The sequence below is a fragment of the Crocodylus porosus genome, unplaced genomic scaffold (genome assembly GCF_001723895.1).
Source record: "Crocodylus porosus isolate Cpor-Errol unplaced genomic scaffold, CroPor_comp1, whole genome shotgun sequence".
NCBI lineage: Eukaryota > Metazoa > Chordata > Crocodylia > Crocodylidae > Crocodylus > Crocodylus porosus.
In genome coordinates, this window is record NW_017728918.1 from 106,416,852 (window position 1) to 106,440,718 (window position 23,867).

A 23,867-nucleotide genomic window follows, 5' to 3' on the forward strand; every position below is an offset into this window, starting at 1 on the left:
GGGGGTCGGATTAGATGATCTGCTCAGGTCCCTTCCGACCCTAGAAACTATGAAACTATGAAGCCCATTTGTTTAAAAGGGCTTTTGATCAGGCCTTAGGTCCTGTAGGTCATAACTGCTGTTCCCAGTCCTGCAGCTATATTTTACCATTATCTATGTATTCACACAACTCCCATAGATATGTGCTTTTGTGGGTGTGCACTACTATCTGCTTTTGTGAATCTTTTTGGCAGTTCATTTATATAATACTTCATCTAACTCAGGGATGGGCAATTATTTCAGCTGGAGGGCCACTTAATGAGTTTTGGTGAGCTGCTGAGGGCTGCAAGGGTAGCTCAGCACCTTGACAAGTGTCCCACCTCCTGGCTGCCATCTTGGGACCAAAATTCCTACCCCTAACCTCTGACCTTTCCTACCAGAAGTCCCTCCCCTTCTCCTGGAAGTACTCCTTTTGTGGGGCGGAGGTTCCTCATCTTGAAACCAGAAAAAAAAATACTAAAAAAATCAAAGATCAACTATAACGTATTTTAATTTCATTTAAATAAAAGTCCTGATTTATGTGTGTATCTAGAGGAGATTGCATAATAGGTTAAAATACGGTCTTACTCTTGCATCTTTTGTGTGGTGGGGGTGTGGAGGTAGGAGTGTGTATATGGGGGCTGTGGGAATGTGTTTGGGTGTATGGTGTGGTGTATGGTGTGTGTGGTGTGGGTAAGGTCAGTGGGGGTGGGTGTAGGGGGGTGTGGGTACAAGGTATGTGGTTGGGCTGGGGGGGTGTGAGATGGTGTGGCTGTGATTGGGGTGAAGGGGTGTGGGGGCAATGAGAGGGTATGAGTGTGTTTTGGGAGTGGGATGTGTGAGAGGCTGTGAGTGTGTGTGTATGGGGGTCCTTAGAGTCCCTGGATTGTGTGTTTAATCCCTGGAGCTGCATGTGGTGGCAGCAAGTGGAGAAGCCCTACCCAGCCCCATAGCCTGCAGCTCTCTGCATGCCCAGTCCCTGTCCACAGGTGGCAGCAGCTTGTGGGACCAAATTCAGCTGGCCCAATAGCATTCCCACCCAAGTCCCTGGCTGCATGTGGTCGCAGTGCATGGGGCCAGCCTGGCTCCACAGTGCGCAGTGCCCACACTACCACCCCAGTCCTTGGCTGCACATGGTAGCCGTGTGCAAGGCCAACCCCACCTGATCCCATAATGCACAGCTTCTGTGCTTCTGCAGTATGTAGAACCAGCCTACCCCATCGTGCATGGCTTCCTGCACTCCCACCCCCTTCCCCCCCGGTGGGAGTCCCTAGCCCCGGCCCAGTGGGGCCCTTACTTGAATTTCCAGGCTTTCAGGCAGGGTGGCTGGGAACATCCTCAGGGCCACCAGGCAAAAACTCTGCCAGGCAGAGGTTTCTTGTCTCTAGTGCCCCTTGGCTTGGGGCTGGGGTGGGTCAGGCTAGGCTGGGGTGGGAGCTGGTTGCGTATCAACCAGAGCTGCATCACCTGCATGGAGGTGCCAGCTTGCAGAGGGGTAGCCCTGGGCCAGGGCTTATGGAGGGGCCCCGTGGCCTGGATGGAATTGCCTGGTGGGCTGGACCACAGGCTATATTTTGCCTGGCCCTGATCTAAAGCCTTCATCTCATTTCACCAGCACATCAACAGAATTATAGCAGTTTAAAATTACTATGAGAGGAAGATCAGGCCTCTGATTTTTTTGTGATATATTATCCATGTATTAATCAAAACATGAACACTGTTGTTCAGCAATTTTAAATATCCAAAAGGAATTTTGATATTAAATGTAGTGCACATATTAAGTTTTCATGTATGTTACATTCTGTATGCATTTCCCCCTTGAATATGCTTTTCCATCAACAAAAACATGTTTTCACAAGTACAAAAGACTATAATTATTGTTTAAATTGTAGTGAAGAAGGCGGAGACTTATCATTTGCCCTATGGGAGACCCCATGTTTTACAGAAGCAAAACAACTACTGCCTCCTTTACCATCATGGGTACGTGAGTGGATACAGTCACACCATCTGGATGCCACTGTGGAGTGCATACACTATCAATAAACCTGTAGGTTACCAAATATACTTACCATACATAACTGAATGATATGCTGTAGTGAAAATATAGTTCATTCATTAGGGTTGTTGCTTATGAACAAGAGGGATGTTGTGGTTCTTTCAGGCATACTTTTTTCTTGAATTTTAATATTTTTTTCCTTATTGAAAGAAGCCAGATTTAATTTCCTCAGTCTGATAATGGGAAGGTATGTTTTATAATTTCCTCAGAGAAAAATAACTCTTGCTTAGTTTTTGTTTGCTTTTGTGGTGTGAACATGGATTTAAGCCACAGATTTTCAGTGCTTCTTCAACTTGTGTTTAATTCAATGCCTAATTGTCCAAGTCGAGCTTCTTTTGAAAATCAACTTGCAAAATAGTCAAAACTAAGCAAACTTGAAATACCTTAAAAATGGGAAAATGACCACCTCAGCACAGCAGTTAAGTTGGTTCAACTTACTCTGTATATATAAAATGGCTAACCTGTTTTACAGTGGAACAGAATAGGGATAGCATAATGGGAGGGAATTGTAAGTGAGGAAATACATGAAACTGAAAACACATTGACTCTCTTTCTTGGCCATCGACTGTGCTCTAAATTGTCTCTGTTAGTTCCTGAGAAAAAAAATTAGTCTGTAATTTCCAAGAATGGCTGCTTATAAGTTCTCTTAAGCATATCATTATCTTTCTTTGTTAACAAAGTTTTCCAAATATATACAAACCTACTAGACAGTTTGTTCTAATGCAGTTTCTGTATATTCCAAAGCTGCATGAGTTGTAAATATTATAATTGGGGATAGGTGACCCTTGCTGAGTTCAAGGATTAGTGAATCTCTTGAACAAATTGGGTCATAGGGTTGAGTTCATAAACTTTTCTTTTCTATAGAATATAATCTTTGCTTTATTCCCAATGAAAAAAAGTTAAAATAGATTTTGTTTTAACTAAAGGAATATCTCTATTTTTTACATAGTATAATATAATGTGGTAATGGAAGGTCTTCTAACTTATGCATGTGGTATATAGACTTTTTGAGAATTTTCACTTCATCTTCTCTGTTAATTTTTTTTCACAGACTCTCTTAAAAAGATCCCTAATCCAATAATGTTAGCATTTGCATACAACTTTCAAAGACTGGGTGACCTCAGAATGGTGAAACTGATAGTGGGAACAGTGGATGGTTAGGAGGTTGGGGGCCGCATAAATCCTTAACCTCTTGTGGGCCACATATGGCTTGCAGGCCACCAGTTGGACAGCCTTGGACTGTATACCCAAGATAACAGCAATATGGATTATACCTATTGTCAGTGTGATGTGAAATAATACAGTAATCGATTGACTCTAAACCTGTTGGGGACAATAACATAGGGTAAAGTTACAAACTTAGTGGAGATAAAGTTTTACTAATACATACTAGCCACAAGAAATAACAGTTTCTAAGATGAGACAAGCAGGACAAAGGCCTCATTAGTTCTACCAGTAGCTGAACAGCCAGCAGCCAGGAAGCTCTGTACGCAGTCTCATTCATAGGAAGTTTTGTGCATGGGTCCACACAGAGAGATAACACATGGTGCATCTTGGGCTACTGCTAAGCATAAGAACAAGGCCTAGTGATTTTCAGTGCCTCTAGTTTGTGATTATTGTTCACAAAGTGAAATAGGCTCAAGTAGCACAACAGATTGAAGCAAGCCATGGATTTGCTCATTGCATCTGAAATCTCAAATCTCTTGGGATTTTCCCAAATAAGGGCTTCCTTTTTCAAATTAACTCACAGTTCCCCCAACATCCCACAATGCTTTGTACCTCCCCTGCAATACCCCCCTTGTAGGGTGGGCCAGCTAGCCCAAGCTGCTTGCTCCAGCCAAGTAGGGAGGCATGCTTCAGCACCCCCTGGTTGCTGATCAGTGCAGCTCCATTTCTGAAATCAAAAGTGAATGTCTGTCTGTTCACTTGCTTATTGATTCAATTTACACAGCTTAGACTAACTGTGAAGTCTGAATCAATTCAGCCTCAGGATTTTTGACTGTACTTAGCCTAGAAGTCTAGCTAATTGAGGTCAATATAAAGAAGCCAGTGTAGGTACAAGATCCTGATCACATAAGTTGCATGTAATTTTCCTTGTGTATGATGAGTGGTGTTATGAATGAGCTATTCTGTTTGACAGGATATAATTACAGACATTACACTAGTGACAGAAGCCCAAGTTTCCGTTACTTTTTTTTTCTGATTTGGAAGCAAAAATTAAGATTCAAATTAGTGGTAATTGGAATAAATTTCTGAGGTTACACACTGATCTTCTAAAGGAGAAGGAAATGGTTGCAACAGGCTGCCTCAGGATGCTTGGAAAAAATAAGATTCTTTTTTATCCTGTATTAATAAGCATGTACAGGGTGGCATGCTAGCCCTTTTGTGTGTAGAATTTCAAAGTTCTTTATAATATTTCACTGGTTGTGCATTCACTTTCTGGATGCACTATAGTTTTATTTGATTTTGTGAATAAACTGTATTCTATCTGTGCATGAATTTGGAATATGTGGGTGCATCTACATGTGCAATTAATGTGCACCAGTAAACTTTGGTGCACATTATGCCAGAGTTTATTACTCTTCAGCATCATGTTTGAACATGCACCTGGGACTGCAACACATTGAGCCGGGTTGGAGACTGGCCTGAAGGGTCAGCCAGACAGCCTGGGGCTGCTTCAACTTGGCTCAGTGTGCCCAGGAGGGGCTGGCTGGGACACAAGGATGCTTCAGGTGGGGCTAGCTGGCAGGCAGCCCTTGCACTGAAGCAGCCTTGTGCCCCAGATAGCCCTGGTCATTGTCTACATGTATGTTGCTGCTGAGTAAAAAAAAAAAATCCTCCATAAAATAGTACTTGTGTTTACAAGTACTAACCTGCAGGAGTTAATTAGTTTACTCCATCCTAATAGCTCTGCGCATGTAGACACTGAGATTTTACTGCAGCGCAGTAAACATTGCATGTAGATGTGCCCTGTTTGTAGTTAAAGAAAATTATATGGAAGGACTTTTTAAGCTTAGCATAAAAATATTGCAAAGTAGATTAGCTTTTGTAACTAGCACCATACCATAATAAGATAAATACAGCATTGAGATTTGATGTCCTCTTATGATTTATGGAAGTAAAGATTTTAGTTCATTGGGTTTATGGAAGGAGTTTGTATGTGTGTGTGTGTGGTTTTAGTAGTTTTCCTGCTTGCATTTCTCAAAAAAGCCTCCTGGAAGTGGCTAAAGTTGACCTGAGAGACCACAATAGCTGCTGTTGAATGCTATAGTTAAAGTCTGCCATGAAATGCAAATAAATTATGTATCCTGACACATTAATTACTAGCTAGTCACAAAAAATCTCATTATATGCACCAGAAAGAATTTCAAAATCTCATCCTCAGAGGAATTTTTATAGTCTTTGTAAGTGGCTTCTTCATGTCATCAAGATTCCCCATATAACCTGAGACAGAAGAAGCAAGAGTAGATACAGCTATGGAAATCATCTTTGAGTTTGACCTGCTGAAACATTAAAATTTTGGGCGATACAAGTGTTGAAGGAGGATTTCTTAGAGAAGCTATAGGTAGGCTATCAATTAAAGACCCAGCTCTTGACACTGACAATATGCCTAGCAATCAGCTATTTTGGGGAAAAGTCATTGAGTAGCTTATGACATTGTAGTTCTTGTGGTTTTTGAAGTTTTCTGATTTATCTTGCATTCGTGATTTCAGAGAGAAATTTGGGCCTGGCTCTATTAAATGCTATCATTGAAGCAAAGAATAAAGCTAAAATGTCCATGTGATCTGTCAGCAATTTCTGATACTGTTATTCATGAGGGTCTGTTGACTTGCTTGCAGACTCTAGCAAGAGTAATCAAGAATTATCTTTGCATTAGTTCCTTTCTTACAGTTTTGATAGAAACAAAAGTTTGTTGTGGCTACTTTTTTCTCCAACTGGAGTTTTCTTCTGCTAGGTCTAATAAGGATCTATATTATCATCCATCCTGTTCAACCTGGCTCTGATGTTACTGGCAGGGATAGTGAAAAAATACAGGCTATGATGTACTCAGTGGGCTGATGACAACTTGCTCAACATCTGTATCCTTCTGGATTGGCTGGAACAGTAGAATTAATAATGCATTCTCTATATACACTGGAGGCTTGATTTACAACTAACTGAATTTAGTTTAAGTTGAAGAGTGAAGTAATACACTAGTATTACTAGTTGGGAGAAAGTTGGGAGAGGGTGCCAGAAGAGTTATTGGAACTTCTTTTTAGGGAACACAAAGGCCATTTTTAACCCAGGTGTATAAATCAGCTGTGATATTACCCTATTGACTCATATACCACACGTACCTTTCTCCCAAAGGACAGCTCCCCAAAATTGGGATGTGTATCTTTAGCTGGAAAGCTGATTTTCTTCCAGGAATATAAAAAACCTGCTTTGATTAATACTCCTCCAGGCATCTATTTAGGCTGCTAAGGGTGTCAGTTGATTGAGGGAGTCTTTGTTCTTCCCTCCACAGCTATTAAGAATCATATTTCCTTTTTAAAGGTCTTGATGTTCCACTAATTAAGCTAACCTTTCTTCAGGTAATTTTTCTGTCTGCTAGCTGCTCTTGATCTCTCTTCTCTTATTTTATAGCCCTAGAAATTCTTTTTTAGCTCTTTTCCAAATCAAAGATCCACTCATGGAGACCAGTCTTCAATAGCAGCTAGGGTTTCAGCTTTTGGTTAAGCAGGAGAGGGAGCTGAAGATTAGGTTATGCCCCTGCTATATGTAACCATAACGCTGTAAAAAATATTTCTTTCTTCATTCTGCCTTCCTAAAAACAATATGCATGCATGTGGTAGTCAAGAAAATACAGTAAATCCTAGTCTATTCCTGGGTGCTAAGTAGAAGCAGTGACTAAAGAGCACTTTTTCATCTGTGCTTCATGAGAAAAGAGCAGTGTTCCTTCATAAAGGTTTTTGCCACATTTATGATTTTTGTCACCTGTTTAGATTCCTGTTATAAGCTCTATGTATAGTTACACTAAGAGACCATTCAGAACCAAGGTACTGCTGGATGCGTCAGCCTTCTTGTTAAGCTGTTTTAAAATGGAAGCAGATTATACATTTATTCCGTGAATGGAGAGGTGGTTAGCCAGGTTAGTCTGATGTCAGGCAGGTGGAAAGGCAAGGTGGCACTTTAGGGATTAACTGATTCAGAGAGGCCTAGACAACAGCTTAGATCATCAGATGGCAGATGTAAGACAAAATAGGCTGTTGCCTACAAAAGCGCATATTTCTTTGAACCAGCTAGTTTCCAAGGTGCCACTTTGCCTTATGTTCTGCCCTTGTTCCAGGATCTGCCTTGCCTCCAGTAAGTTTCCAGATGGAACTGGAATGTGTAGATGTTCATCTACATAGGCTTGAACGACTTGGTTTCTTGAGAGTTCGCTTCTGTCCCCATGACATATTATACTGGTTAGCAGAAGCTGTCAAGCTGGAACTTGTCATCTGGAGAGTCCTGCTGGTGGGGGTTCTTCACTGATGTTGTCAACTTTGGAACACACTTCTCCGTTGATTCTATCAGATTTTCTAACATTGCACATGTACTGAAATACCCCTATTTTTTCTGCTACATTTTGGGGAAGGTGCAGGTGGAGAGCTGTAAGGGTTCAGATTTAAATTATTGCCCTCACTGTGACCCTGGCCTTACATTTAGATCAAGTGACCTTTCATTCATGTTGAGCTCCATTTACCATAGCTGACTACCATTACCATACATGGGACCAGTGGGACATATGAAGCCAACAGTTTAAACTAATGGAACTTAATGGAGGGCTGGGGATAACTATTTATCTGGGAGAAGCAATATTATATTTTAATGCCCTTGGATCACAGGATAGGCAGCTACGGACACTTTTATAAATCTCAATAAAGATGGAAAAAATGGAGCAAAAACACAACCCTCACTCCCTTCAACTCACTTTAACAAGTCAAAAGGGCATTACACTACATCTTCTATCTATCTTTCTATCTGTCTATCTGTCTGTCTATCTATCTATCTAATCATGGTTTATGAAGTTCAGAAGACTTACAAAATAAAGCAAACCCCAAATCCTCTTGATATATTAAATAGAAAAGAAGAGATCTGATTAACTATGATGGATGAATGATTATATTTTCTTACATCAAGTACAGTAATGTCTTAATAAAAAGGAAACTTAACACAAAGATCAAATGATGCTATCACTTATGATAGGAAAACTACTGTAGAAAACAGCATGCTGGTAATGCTGTTGGTGCAGCCCTAGCAGTTATAAATATGGATGTTAGAGTCAACTAACTGATAAGAATGTTGTGAACCAGATTGTAAACTGCTGTAAATTAACATATCTCCATTGAAATTTATAGAATTATGCCAATTTATATCAGTTGAGAATCTAGCCCTTAAAGTATTATTGTTAGAATTGCTTAATTTTCATCCTCTTCTCATCATATTCTGCCTCACAGTAGGAAATGAAATAAAATGTATCCTTCCAAAAATAACTTCCTTTTCAGGGCAATGAACAAATAAAATGTCATCTTTTTTAGAGTAACATACAACATGGTCCTTAAGTACTACAATTTTTTACAGTATTTAGGTTTTTTCTAAACTTTGGACATGTCTACATTGCAGTATCCTGCTTTGAGTATGCCCTGCCCACTTGCTCCTGCACTTATGCTTCAAGCCTGGAAATATACTGGTGTGGCTTCTTTTGGGGCTTACCTTACTACTTGCTCTCAATCAACCTAACATCGATGTCTTGAGAATGGTCACAAAGGGGCTCTCAGAGTATCTGAACACAGAGGAGAAGGACCAAGTTAAAGTTCTCTATAGAAAACATAAGTTTCCATTACTTACATTGACTTGATTCATTTAAAAAATGGGAAACGATTCAATGAAAGCCATTCTAGGAAGTCAGAGTCCATATAGGGTATTGGGTTAACCACAAGTGTGGGTGTAATGCTTTTTTTCCCTTTTTTTCCTTTTTTTTTCCTTTTAGCAGGGAGACGTTTCTTCTCTTCCTCCCACTGGCCCCAACCGTCTGCGGGCTGATGTTAGAATCCCTGCTGCTCAGAGCCAAAATTGCTCCAGCTACCAGCCCGACCTGAATATCACCCACGGTTTCCTTTATCCTCCCAGTTAGTATCATTCTTTTTATAGCTAGAGCTTAGAAAATCTTAATCAGCTGGATGTGGGTTTGTGTTTAAACATATACACAACACCAAAACAACCTGTTTGGAATAAGCATGTTGTTCAGTAAAAGGTTTCCAGTGGTTGTGCATTGACCAGAAGAAGTACAACTACTACTTGTACCCAAATATTTTCAGTTCAGAACTTTTAGGTTTATGTTAAAAATGGGACAGCTGCATGTGATGAAAACTGACCAGAATAAGGGAAAGAGGCAGAATGAAGTCAAGTATCTGACATAAATTATACCAATGACATTTCAATTTTAAATACTTTCATGTTAGATTGGCTTTAGATAGATAGTACAGAGAGGGGAACTAACTTGTGATAAGGTGGTGTATTCATTTTTTGATTATATGCAAAGCTGGGTTAGAATAGAAGTGAATAGAAGCCAGTTAGTCTCAGCCTATAGCCTTTTTCTGCATGTCACAAAGCTACCATGAACTTTATATATCTGAGACGTCTCTTGGGAGCGTTCTCCCAAGAATGAAAATATATGTTTTCTAGAACAATTTATTGTATTATACATTTTTGTTTTGATTGGTTTATATATTTAACAATGATAATTTCTTAAGGCTAAATAGGCTTGAAACAGTAAACAAAATCCCAGTGAGTGGATTTCACTCTGGACTACTAATGGTGTAATGATTCTTCTCTGGCATGCCCCATAGATAATTTCCTAGAGAAATTTAAGTGTGGGAAATCCTTTATTGTCATTTATCCCAGATTAATACTTTCCAGGTTAACAAATCCTCAGTCTCATTCAGCCCCCTACTGTATACTATAGATTGCACAATCATCAGAGTTTATATATAGCTGTATTTATTGTTTATAAATGTATATCGCTATAGTTCCCATGCCAATGTGAAGCTTTAATTAAGGAAATGCACAATAATATAAATATATCCATCTTCAGTGATATGGGAACTTTATATGAGAAACCTCTTTGTGTATATTAGTCATGCATGTTTCACTTTTTTTTCAGACTACAACTCAACCGCTTCTGAACAATATGATGCTTTACTTACCAGCAATATTATCCCCATGTATGCCCAATTCAAAAGTAGGTTCAGAGGTTTTGATGACCATGTCCATTCTGTTGGTTAAGTGGCTCTTTCCCTTAGCTAAGTAAAATATTTTTTAAAATACTGCTGTTATGCTGTAATATCAATATTCAGTATATCCAGATCTAATTAATTGCACTAAAGTAGTTTTGGCTACTTTTCATGGTTCATTCAGACTTCATTTATAAACTTGCTCTGTGTGAACAAAAAAACCCAGACCAGCACAGTTACCTGAATCTTAGAAAGAAATTAATTAAAAAAAAAGTTTCTTAAGGAAATTGAGCACTGTCACAAGTATGAAACCTACTGGCCTGTTACTGCAGAAAAGAGTTATAGCTATAAGTGGCAAACAGAAAAAAGGGTTTTTAGCCACTTTGTGGGTATATCTACACATGAAATTTAATGTGCAGTGATAAACTCCAGAGCTGTTTCAGCTAGAGTCAACAGCTCCTGAGGGCAGAGCAGCCCTGGGCTGTCAGAAGACTTGGGAGTGTCAGCTCAGCTCCAGGTGCTAGCATTGGGTGACAAAGGGGCTATCCAGGGCACGAGGGTGCTGAAGTATGGAGCTAGGTGGCAGGCAACCCCTGCAGTTAAGGACCTTCATGCTCCAGCCAGCCCATCACCGTCTAAATGTGTGTTTCAGTAGAGTTAAGCTGTACCATAAGATTGTACTGTCCCTGACAATACTATCTTACTGCAGAGTTAACAGCACCCTAATACTGCTGCATGTGCAGATGGTGATGCTTTACTGTGGAGATGCTCCACAGTAAAGCACATGTGTAGATGCACCCTATAACTATAAACATATTCTCACTACCCTACATCCTAAAGTTAACACTTTAAGCAAATTATATCAATAGAATGGTGGTACATACTTTTTCTCTAGTCATGAGACAAGAGAAGCAGTCTTTGAGAACATGTTAAAGAAGTCAAACCTCTTGAAACTGGTATTAATTATGTGCAACTGTTCTTTTAATGGCAGAAATATGGAACTACTTGCACAATGTGCTGCTCCTAAAGTATGCTGCAGAGAGGAATGGACTGAATGTGGTTAGTGGACCAGTATTTGATTACAATTATGATGGCCATTTTGACACTCTTGCTGAAATTACAGAGTAAGTACATGAAAGCAACTGAAGTAAGTCTCCAACTGTGGCTTATTCCATAACCATGTGTTATTTTCTACAGCAGCAGACCATGCAGTTTACCTCACAGTCATTTATTACTTGCTTAAGCAATAGTACTTCAAAGGCTTAAGGAAGTACTAAATGACTGCATTAACTATATCACACTTTGCTCCCTCCCAATACTGTCAGCATTATGGTTCATGCCTGGCAATGCTATATTGCCATGGCAATGCTATATTGCCATAGCAATGAGCTATCATGGAGTAGCTCATCGCCAAGGCAATGTAGTGTCTTGTGTAGATGCTCCCACCCATACCCAAAGGGCAAACATATATCCTTTGAGTCTGAAAGACCAGTAATAAAGTATTTGTGAGAGTATTTCCTTTCTCTACAATGTTGTATCCATTGTCACTCACAAAATAACAGCTGCCTCTGAAGGCAGAGAGAATCCTTCAGAAGTTAAAGTTACAGTAAAAAGAAAATAATTGTAAAAAGGTACCTACATGTACTGCACACACATACCAGACAGTTTGCTAACTGTACCTATAGCAACTACATGTAAAATTAGATGGCTACCTTGGTTCTGGCTCTCCTGGAAACATAGAAGGAGCCCACCGAGGCATATCCAGACGTTCAGGAGCTGTGCTCTTATAATTAACTCATTGTCACAGAGGGCCCCTCTACATGTGCAGGTGAAGGTTCAGTGCATGGGCGATTCGTGCCTCCTGAGTCTGGGGAGGCACCAGATTGCCAGCTGGGGGCGGAGGGGGAGGAGAAGAGGGTCTCCCAGCAGCCAGTCACCAACCAGGCGGTCCCCGCCAGAAGCCAACGACTAAGCCAGTGGCAAAACTGGAAGTGCACTTCCGGTTTCATTGCTGGCTTTTCCAGGGGGTGCGCAGCCAACCTCAGGGGGTGTATGTGCACCTGCATGTATGCCCTACGCATCTCAGTGGAATCTAACGTGCCATCTACACAATCACACCTGCTACCATGCTATATATAGCATTAGATCCCATCATACCTTATCACCAGTGTAGGGGAAGCCTGGGATCATGATCCCAGGCTCCCCCTCCACCAATCCTGTAGCTGCAAGCCCTGAAGTTGACAGGGCTCAGTACGGTTCACAGTAGGGGCGTTTCTGGGAATGCTGCCCCCACTGTGAACACTGTCAGCTTCAGGACTCTCAGCCCAGGAACTGCAGAGAAACGTTGTCACAGCAGCATTCTTCCTGCTGTCCCTGCTGCAAGCCCCACAGCCAAGGAGGCTCACAGGGGGCACTGCTCTCCCTGCTGCAAGCCCTGCAGCTGACAACACTGGGAGCCTTGTCAGCTGTGGGGCTGGCCGTGGGTGGTGCACTCCTGTGCCTGGTGCACCCTGTGACTGGGTGTCCCAAGCACAGGGGAGCACTTGGCTACATGTTCAATTAATAGTGTGATCAGAACAAGCTATACAATTATTCCACATTTTTGTGGAGTAGCTTCATAGCTTATTGCATGCTTTATCATGCCATTAATTAGTTGAATATGTAGCTGGGTCACAATTTAAGGTATGATTTACTGGTTAAGTGTACTGTGTAGACGGGGACCTAAGGTTCTGTCATCCACTGTATTCCCTGTTGTCTCCACTGCAGGGCCCTACTATACATTAAAATGGAAGCTGGATAGAAACCAGATATATTTTCAAGCACTGATTTTGTAGCTGGGTGGCTCTTTCTATAGCTGGAGAGTCATTTTTATGGTGTGATAATTATCTTGTTTGTGTGGCTGGTCAAAATTTATTGCCTGGTTAACCAGTTAATTGTGTAATATATGTAACGTGTAGGAGGAGCCTTTTATTATAAGCTATGTAAGACAGGGGACCATGTTTTTGTTCTGAGCTTGCTAACAGTGTGTTCATTTGGACCCAGATTCCTGACAAGGTCCTGTAGGTGCCATAATAACACTCATAAGAAATAATAATAATAGCCCATGTATTCACACAGATATGACTACTCCAAACAAACTATGTCTTCCATTCACATCTTCCCACCTAATTTCTTGTTATTTCATGTACATAACTGTTTTTTCCCCCTCCAGAATACTGGCATCTATTCTCAAGCAGCCCATCAGAATTTGTCCCTGTACTTGTAAGACATTTTTAGAGTATTAAATGCTTTAGAAATAAGATTTAAAAATATGTATATATATTCATCAACATGTCAAAAGTTTTATAAACATTTTCAATTCTCATAGTTTCCTTGCATACCATATGGTCTCAAGCAGCTGACATGTAGCACACTACTGAGTATCAAGTAGCATAGTTGTCTAGACATATCAAGTATATTGTTGCCTAGACATAACACTGAGAGGAGACTTACACACAAGCGGGAACTATAAAAAGACAGGGATAAATAATTTTATTTGGTAAATAGATACACAACAGCAAAATTTAATTTATATTAAATATTAGGGAAAAAAACCCTTTTGGCTGTAAGAATGCTTAGGTAATAGCACAAAGTGCTGTGACAGCTGTAGAAACACCATCAATGAAAGGCTGTGTTTAAGGCCAGACTTAATACCACATCCATCCAGGGTGGTTTGGAGAATGGTGAAATCAGTTCTGCCACGATGTAGGAGGGTAGATGAGATGACAGGCTGGAGATTCCTTCCAAGCAAAATGCTCTAATACCATGGCAACCACATAACGCTGTCTACAGTTCTCAGTAAACATGTTTTATTTCTGCCAGGTTAGTCATCACAAGCATAAACTGCCTGATCCTGTAACTAGCAGCAATTCAGGAGTCACTTGGCACCTCACAGGGTTAGTCTCTGTGTACACACTACAGAGGCATGGCTATAAAACTGATGTAGAACAGTTTTAATCTATGACTTCTAAATTGATTTTTATAGCAGGTTGTCAGCTGTCATTAACTTTGCACTTTTTGTTTTTGCTGTTAAACAGAGTTAATTATCTTTTTGTTTTTCTCAAATGCAGTTTCAGACTTCTCAGTTGTTAACTGAATGAAATGCAAATATGGGGCTCAGTATTCCCCCATGCAAAAGCACTCAGACTCTTATGCATCAAAATATTTATGTAGGTGTTGAAGTTTAAGTGAGTGAGTAGTGAATTTCATTTCAATGTGCTGATCACATATTTAAACATGCTTTCAAAACTATTACTGCCTTAGCCTGGGGTTTGCTGCAGAAGACCAGTCAACTTAAAACTCTATCATAGAGATTTTTTTTTCCAGTGGAAAAAGTTGGTCAAGTTCTTCAATGATCGACACTCCATAAAACTATTTTGATGCCAGTGATTTTTGTCTTTTATACCCTTAGTTATCAAGCCTATCACAAACTTAGTGTTCTTTTACAGGCATGTCAAAAACACAGAAATCCCAATCCCAACCCATTATTTTGTGGTGCTGACTAGCTGCAAGAACCAGTCCAATACTCCACTGAATTGCCCAGGCTCCTTGGATGTTTTGTCTTTTATCATTCCTCATCGACCTGACAATAGTGAAAGCTGTGCTGTGAGTACATTTATGGACTTATATTTCTCTTTGGTGCCTAAGTAGAAGTTTGCAACATTTTTGCACAGGTAGGGGTTCTGTTTCTCAGTCACATAATTCTGCATGTGTAGATGACTACCTATGCATGTACTTAAGCAGAAGATGGAGGAGAGGGCCCTTCCAGGTTTAGCTTACTGCAGGGCGCTTCCCTGTGCAAGCAAAGAACTGGGTTTCAGGCCCCCTTGTGTAGATGGTGCTTGTACCTGTATCTTTGACTGCTCAACATAGTTCTTTTTACCTTTTTCCCTGAAATCAGCCCCCCAAAATTGAGGTGCATGTCATCTGTGGAGCAGCTGCTTTTTCTAGCTGGAATAGAAGCACACTCCTTTGGTTCCTTCCCTTAAATCAACTACCCAGCAACAGTGGTGGCATGCTTATTCAGCCAGCTAAGGGAATAAATTGCTTTAACGACTCATTGTTCTTTCCTTCACACGTTAATCATCATCTCTTTTTTTAGTGGTCTTGAACTTCCATTTATCAAGTTAACCTTTCTGCTGGCAGTTTTGCTGTCTGCTACCTGCTCATGGTCTCTCTCCTTCTGTTTCAACAAGAAACAGTTTTTAGCTCTTATCAAAATCATAGCTCTACCCATGGAGACCAGTCTTCAGCAGGGGTTAGAAGTTCTACTTTTGGTTGAGCAGGGAAGGGAGGGTGACTGAGCTGAAGATAAGCTCTGTTTCTGCTCTATGCAGCCAGACCATTTTTTTCTTCATTTTGTCTTCTCAAAATGAAGGTGTGTGTCTTATTCAGGGGCATGTAGCGTGCAAGAAAAACACAATTCTACTTGTATGTGAAGGCTAAAGATATCACTTATATGATTAAAAACTGTCACTCAGACAATCAAAAAGTAAGTAAAAAGCTACCTTTTGTGTTTATGAGCTAGGATTCCTACAGGATCTGTTTGGGACAAGGGCATAGATGGTTTGGCCTAATGATTAGGCTACTGAAGGAAGGCAGGGGCCAGGGCTGGGTCAGAGTTTAGAAGCCAAATTACCAGGTCCAGAGGGAAATCCATGGGAAGAGCCCAAAAGTGCACGCCAGGGTCAAGGTCAGGGTCCGGGAATCAGATGCCAAGATACTAAGTCTGAAGGATAATCCACAGACCAAAGTAAAAAAATAGAGTCAGACTAGGGCTAGGTACCAGCAGGCTCACCAAATCAGAATTGATGCCCAGCTTGGGAGTCTGCTGCGACAGCTGGGGTTAGATGCCATAATACCAACTCTTGCAAAAAAATTGCAAGATTCATCATTTCCAAGGCAAATTAACTTTGACTCATGATCTGGGGATTGAACATTCATATCTTGGTATTTTTTTCTTCTGGTGCATGTAGAGAATTCTCAGCTGGTAAGTCTCTGGAGGGGAAGGGGCAGGAGTGCAGATCAAGGCCCCCATGGACGGTGAGGGAGGGAGTGGGGCAGGGGCTGGGGGAGTGGGGCCACAGGGTCAGGGCGGGTTGTAGGACAAAACTGTGGGTGGCTCATCCAAGGGGTGGGGGAAGCATGGCTCCCTGCCACTGTGTGAACCCCCAGGAGACTATGGAGGGCACGTGTCCCCCCTAATTTGTGTGTAGGCAAGAGATGGGCTGCCCACTTCAGGCCGGGGCTCTGTGCCCTGCTGACTTTGCCCTGGGGGCCATGTGCTGGTCATGCTGCGTGCCTTGCCCATCTGGCAGCGCTGTGTTACTTCTGGGGCAAAGGCAGCAGGGTGCAAAGCCCTAGCCCACAGCAGGCAGCCCACCTCTGCCCTGCGCACAAATCTGGGTGGACACGTGGCCCCCATATCTCCCTCAGGAGGGTGCAGAGCAGCAGGGAGCTCCACTTCACCCTGTGCCTCTGGAGGAGTCACCTGTGGCTCCATCCCATGACCTGATCCGTCTCCGTGTCTGTGTGTGAGTCTGCATGTGTCTGCACATGTGCATGTGTGTTTCTGTGTGTGTGTGTGTGTGACTCCCAAACCACACCATCCCCAGCTCTGCTGCTGCCCCTCACTCTTGACTCACAGTACCCTGCATTGCCTGCATACCCTGCTCTCCAGACTGCACCCTCAACACGCACACACAGCTCCCCACACCTTCGAAAATAACCCCTCCCACACACACTTGAGAAATAGCATCTCATAATTTACATTTCAGATCTCTTGATTTTTAAGAGTTTGTCTCATGATTTTTGACATGGTGGGGTTAGCAATACTGTAGATGGATAGGCAGCACTGCTAGCAACCAGTCAGGAGGTAGCCAGTTAACTAGGTGGGGCAGAGCTTGTCAGCCAGAGACTCAGGTAGGTATGGCTGCCTAGACAATTAACCTAGCAAGGGATCATCCCTGCAGGGGTTGACTAGGGACAGAAGTTACACACAAACTGATTTAAGTGAGCAGAAACTGGTTTAAACCTGTAACAGAACATAAGTTCAGTGCACATAAGCCAGTTTCAAAAAGGCCGAAACCGATTTGAGATTAACCTGGTTGAATGTAGTATCAGATTTAACTGATTGAGTTCAAACCAGTTTATGGAATGCCTGACCCAGACCCCTTCCTGATTTAAGTTAAACCAGAGTTGCCCAGCATCCTGACATGTTCTGCATCCCTGGTCTAGGTTGTGCTCTGTTTCAGTGGAGCAGGGCTGGTCCTGCTTCTCTGCTCCCTAGCTGAAGGGCAGACAGGGCACAGCCAGACACTGGGTCCCCTAAGGCAAAGAAGGCGAGGAAGAGGTTTATTCCCCTCCCCACCTCCCCTGTCCCACCGGCATGGACCCCAGCTGGGGTCTGCCAGGCAGGGGCACAGCAGTCCTTGCCAGGCATTTCTCCACTTGTTGCTATAGTGGCAGGGCCATGGCCAGCCCCAGCAGCAGCAGGAAGCAAACAGATGGGGGGTTAATTCCCCCCTCCCTGCCTTGTCCCAATGGCACAGACTCCAGCTGGGGTCTGCCTGGCCTGGGCATAGCAGACAGTGTCAGGGTCCTTCCCTCTTGCTGCTGCAGGGGTGGGGATACAGCCAGGTGCTGGCTGGCATGGACCCTGGAGGCAAAGTGGGCAGAGAGGGGATACCCCGCTACTCCACCTTGCCCCTTGGGACCCCAGCTGGGGTCTGCCTGGCTGAGACAGAGTAGGCCCTATCAGACATTTCCACCCCCATTGCCACTGGTGTGGTGCAGACATGCAGTATGTGGTGCCATGGACCTGCACTGCACATATAGACATTCTTCACACTGCTACTTTGCAGTGCAGGGGTTTGGTTTTTTTTACCTTGGGAGATCGTGGGATTAAAAAAAAAAAACCAGGCCAAAAAAAGGTGTGGCGCATATAGCAGCAGTGCATGCAGCTGAAAACCAAAGCCTGGCTGGCCAAAGCCATGCTCTTGCTGCTGGTCAGTCTTCTTGCCCCCACCCACCTGAGTGCCCCCTTTCCACACCCCACCCAGGAAAAACTGCCCAAAGTGCATGTAGCATGGGTGTTCCCTGGGCAGTAGCACAAACATTTGCACTCATCTGGACACACCCTAATAATTTAAATATTTGAGCATTTTGGACCATTGTTTCTTATACTTTGGGGATTTGGGGGTATTTTTTAAGTTGTGATTAGTTTATACTAAAAATAAAACAATACTGAATTGTAAATGCATTAAAAATATGATTCCACTGTATTTTGGAGTTAAAAGGTCACTGAAAGTTCATGATATCATTTATCAGCAGTATTTTGCTTTTTTGTCACTTCTGTGGGTTACAACCTGCTTCCAGGATACATGGGACCTAGCATACTTCCATACTATACTTCCTATTTTCAGGCAAAATAAACAATTATATGAAATCCGGAAAACAGGAAAAAAATAGTATCTTTTTAGTAGAGCAAGGGATAGAGAGGGTGAAGAACCAAGGAAGGCCTGGAAAGAGCTTTCCGAAGTAAAGGCCTTTAAATCTTTAAACCATACAGTTTTTTCTGCTGTCTGATGACATTATGAGAGATATGAGTGACTGGTGCTTCCTGAATCCGGGGGGGGCACCCGCAGAAGTCACTGATGGTAGTGGCTCTGTCAGGGGGGCACCAGCCCTGCCAACAGCGTTGGTGTCAGCTGTCAGGGGGGCACTGGCTCCATTGGGGGTGGGGCACGTGCACCCCCATGCACCCCCTACTAGTTGCCTATGATGAGAGACTAACTAGTGTTTGAACTTTGCTCTTTTTTGCTTCTGGCAGGATAATCAACCAGAGACCCAGTGGGTTGAACTAAGACTTCAGGCTCATGCAGCACGTGTCCGAGATGTGGAGCTTCTAACTGGGCTTGACTTTTACTGGAGCCAGCCCCTCCCTGAGATCTTACAGTTAAAGACATTTTTGCCAACATTTGAGACTGAAATTAACTGAGTACATGCCATATGCCAGTAATTTGGGAAAATAAATCTAAGTAAACTGGCCTTTTCTTTGCTAATGGATTATGCAGGAAACATTACTAGAGCTCTTCAGGTAATGAAGAGAAGACAGCAGAAGCCATCACTTTATTTTGCTTTTTCTCCAATTTCAAATTTTTCTTTCATTTATTTACCTTAAATTGTGCCAAATGGTCAACTCAAGGCAAATTTGTCTCCTCACCTCTGAGCCAAGCTTTCAGTATAGAGAAGATTTTATATCCATGGATCTCTAAAAATGCAAATGATCTATCTTGTAGATTCACAATAAAAAATTACTGAAGTGGAGAACTTGGCATTTTAAAACTTATGGAAAAAATATCTCTGCAGTGAAGACCGAAAGGAAACCCAGTTTGTGTAGACAGTGTTTTTCCCAGCTGTGTTTGTCAGGAAATATTCTGGTTATCTACAATTGCTCTGCTGACCATCCCTTACCTCTTCTGTGATTTCACATTGACTCTCAAACAATCTGAATATGGATTTTATATGCTTAAGATATCAGCTTATTTTTTTATCACATGAGTAAATGCCTCACACCTGCACTTTAAAGACATAAAATTATAATAAACGGTCTTTTTCCATAGCATTGATAAGCTGGCTCTTTGAATTTTTTCCACAGAAGGAAATACCTAACAGAAGCCTGTGGCAGCTGAAAAGTATGTCTATGTGATAAAAGTGCTTGCTGAAGGCTCTATGAAGATTTGACAAAGTGTTTTCCTGTATTTGTTTAGATATTAAGCTATAAGTTGTTGCTAAAAACCTAATTATAGTTTAAGATGTAGTGAGGCCTTGTATAAAGTAAGGCCTAGTAAATTTAGCAAAGCCTAGAAGAAGTAAGGCCCTGTGGCACAGTTAAAATTACCTTATCAAAGGAATGCAAGGCTTGTACTGCTATTGGTCAGTCTATGGACAGCTGAAGAAAAAGGAATCTAAGTGGTCGTACGTTATCAGTGTCCTTCAGAAGCTATAAATTAGCTGAAATATTTGGAAACCATTCAGAAGGAAGATGCAGCTCTGTGAAAAGGATTAGTTAGCTGTTGCCTGGATCGGTGGGCCTGTGGACCTCGAGAAGCCCAAGAACTGCATTCCAAGGTCCTTTCCGGCACCCCTCAGACAGCATTGTCCAGGGACTCCTGACCTCGCTGTTTTGTGGAAAGAGAAGCTTGCTGTGTATCAGGTATCAGAGGAACTGCTGATAAGTTGCCAGCGCGAATTGCTTTTGTCTGTTATTGTTTGTCTTGTTACTATGTGTAGTTGTGTTTTTCTTAATTCAATAAATCTTTCTTGACTTTCTACCCCCGACCACACTCTCAATCTAAACCCTCTATAGGTGGCTGGACGTAAATTGGCATCACGAACAGGATTGAGAGGCTCTGGTCTGGAGAGAAAGGTCGGAATGGAGGGAGTTGCATGGGTTCCGTTAGTGGCTTTGCTTAAGCAGGTGATGGGGATGGAGAATCCTGGGTGGGATAAGGATAGATTGAAACCTGCCTGGAGTGACCCAGGAGCTGTACCCGATCATTGGGCTAGGTTTGCTGCTGCTGCCTGGTGTAAACCCAGGAAGGAGTGCCTGTTGTGGCTGCTGACCACATGCCTGCAGTTAGGGGCTGAAGAAGTCACCCCTCTCCAGGAATAGGTCACCCAGCTGAGTAAGGAGTTAGAAGATGTGAGAGATTCCAACAGCATGGCATGTGAGGCAGTGCAGGCCACTCAGAGCTGTTTGGAGACTTTGGAGAGGAGGGAGGGAAAAATTATGATCACGCACGTGGCCGCTTCCCTGCAGAAAAGGGCGCAGTTAGCACAGGCTGTGGAGCCATCCTTCCACAAGATCAGATAGTGTCTTTATGGGCAGAGACCAGAAGTTGAGCTCTGGGAAGATGGAGAGGAGGAGACTGATGATGAGCCTGGTGTTGAACCGCCCCCTTATGTCCCTGCCCAGAGGGAGGAACCTAGCCAGGTCTTCCCTGTGATAGTAACCCATTCAGGGCCTCAAGGAGGGAATCTCTAGACAGAGCTACATTCATTTACCCAAGCGGAAATAAGAGATATAAAAGAACAGCATACATCCAAGCCAGGAGAACCAGTGATAGACTGGCTAGTTCAAATGTATAGTGAAGGAGCTTCTGCAATTTCAGTGAATAGAGCCAAAGCAGCCCAAATCATTCTGCACCCCGAGCTCCAGTTAATTCAGTTTGTGGAAGGTGATGAAAATGTTACTTTGTCTTCTGCTCCGCTCCAAGCCACTGCAGCCAGTTTTGGTAATATGGAAGAAGAGCTTAGTCCTTCTCCTCGAGCATGGGTCAATTTGGAGGAGGCTGTTCGTTGCTTGTATCAATTGGCGCTAACTGAGATAATTCATGCAGCAGTTTGGATTCGCACACCAGATGCAGAAGTCGAGACAGCACCGTTGTGGAGGAGGTTTTGCCTACAAGCACCAGCAGTGTACCTCAGCCTTGTTGGCCTTGGAGTCAGAGGTGGTAGATCACCCAGTAAGAGATGTGATTCGGCGATTAGTGCAGGTTCTACCCATTTTGCAGAAGCCACGGCTGGCTAAGCTGACAAAAACTGCCAAGGCCATGGCGGTGGCCTCAGCAAAAGACAAACCCCCTGATCCTCCTGAATTGTTGGAAGAAGCTGGAGAAGTTTGGCCCAAGACTCAGTGAGCAAAATTGTGGAAGGACTTGTTAGCTGCCAGTTTTAATAAAGTGCAAATTGATGGAGTGCCCACCAGTGTTTTGCGAGGGCTGTGGGCTAAACACTGCAGTGAAAAAGCAAGCCCAAAAGCAGAGCCATCAGTGCCACCAGCAGGGTCACTGAAGGGATTTTCTGCCCTGAGGGCAGAACTGTCGACATTGTCCCAGGCACCTGTAGAGCCGCCAGCATCTACCCCGCCTGATCACATGGCCTAGGGAGTCCAGCTGGCCCAACCCCCAAAGGGAGGGGCCCAACCCCCAAAGGGAGGGGGCAGCAGCCAGCCAGGGACCGGTATCTAAAATTGGCCCCTTAATTTGGATACCTGTACAGATTCAATTAGGTAAAAGTAAAAAGTTAATTGATATGCTATTAGACACTGGTGCCCAGATTTGCATTTTAGATTCCGCAGATTGGAAAGGGGAGAAAGGAACCCCTTATCAAGTAATTGGAGTCAGAGGCACCAGATGACCAGACATCTGGTCCAAGCAACCTTCATGTTACCTAATGGCTCTAAGGTAACAGCGGCAGCAGTAATACTTAAAGGGGGACCAAGTTTACTGGGACATAATGTACTAAGAGGACAGTGGTTTGCCCCTGAACAAGAGAATTGGCAGTTCGGGTGTGCAGTGCCTCACCAAGAAACAGAAGAAACCTCTGTAACAGCCGTAACTTGATGTAGCATGATCCCACTAACTCTGCATCCCCTAAAAGGAGTACACAGACCCCAGTATTGAACTCCCCCTCAGGCCACACAACCTATTCAGTGTATCATAAGTTAACAGCTGGAAGACGGAACTATTATCTGAACCCACACTCCATATAACAATGCAGTATGGCCAGTGTGCAAGCCAAATGGAGGGTGGCGGCTGACTATTGGCTTTTGAGCTTTGAATGCTAATACTGACCCCTTAACAGCTGCTGTCCCATCACTACCAGCCTTGACAGAAAGCATCTGGTGTTATGGACCTGCGTGGATGGGATCCGTTGATATCAAAGACATGTTTTTTGCTATTCCTATCCAGGAGAGCCACTGGCCAGTATTCGCTTTCACGTGGATGGGGCAGCAGTATACCTACACCATGTTGCCCCAGGGGTGGATACACAATCCCACCCTGGCTCATGGGGTTTTAGCTACAATAGTTCATGAAGTTCAAGAAAAGTACCCTGACGTATGCATATGGCAGTATATAGATGACGTCATGGTAGGCAGTCAAGACAGAGAGGCTGCCACCAAGGCCTTTGAATCATTACAAGAAAAAGTGCTTACCTTTGGATTCACATTGTCTGAACAAAAAATTCAAAAGGTAGGGCCCCAGTGTGAATTTCTAGGAATAGAATGGCAAAATGGGGGGCCCACAATACCAACTGAGGAGCTGAGAAATATAGTGGAGACCCCAACTCCCACTAATGTGAAAGAACTGCAAGCCCAATTGGGAGCACTCAATTTTTGGCGCATGCATGCTCCTGAGTTTACTGTATTAGCTCGTCCCCTGTATAACCTATGTAAGAAGAGAACCAAATGTGAATGGGGTCCTGAGCATAAATATGCTTTACAAGCTCTTAAAGAAGCAATAACTGTTCATGCCTCCCTAGCAGCACGATGTCCAGAAGGAGAGCTTTGGCTCCATATAGGCATCTTGGAAGGAGGACCACACTGGAGCCTGTGGCAGAAGAAGACCTCGGAAGCAGAAGGAAAACCCCTTGGATTCTGGAGCTGAGGCTGGAGAGTGGTGGAAGCCAAGTACACTCTATTAGAACAAATG

The 23,867-nt window shown here is 42.9% G+C and overlaps 1 protein-coding gene across 2 annotated transcripts in view; it reads left to right on the plus strand.

Annotated features, from left to right (window-relative positions):
• The window catches only part of ENPP3 (ectonucleotide pyrophosphatase/phosphodiesterase 3), a 72,237-nt gene extending 52,237 nt beyond the window's left edge, over window positions 1-20,000 (plus strand). The window contains exons 20-25 of one of the 2 annotated variants that reach the window (XM_019538055.1): window positions 1,911-2,065; window positions 9,090-9,228; window positions 10,263-10,340; window positions 11,324-11,456; window positions 14,820-14,976; window positions 19,202-20,000. In XM_019538055.1, the coding sequence (XP_019393600.1) occupies window positions 1,911-2,065; window positions 9,090-9,228; window positions 10,263-10,340; window positions 11,324-11,456; window positions 14,820-14,976; window positions 19,202-19,369 (830 nt within the window). In that variant the 3' untranslated portion in view covers window positions 19,370-20,000. The remainder of the gene's footprint in view (window positions 1-1,910; window positions 2,066-9,089; window positions 9,229-10,262; window positions 10,341-11,323; window positions 11,457-14,819; window positions 14,977-19,201) is intronic. The other variant, XM_019538056.1, reaches the window with a different exon arrangement.
• The last annotated feature ends 3,867 nt before the right edge of the window (window positions 20,001-23,867 follow it).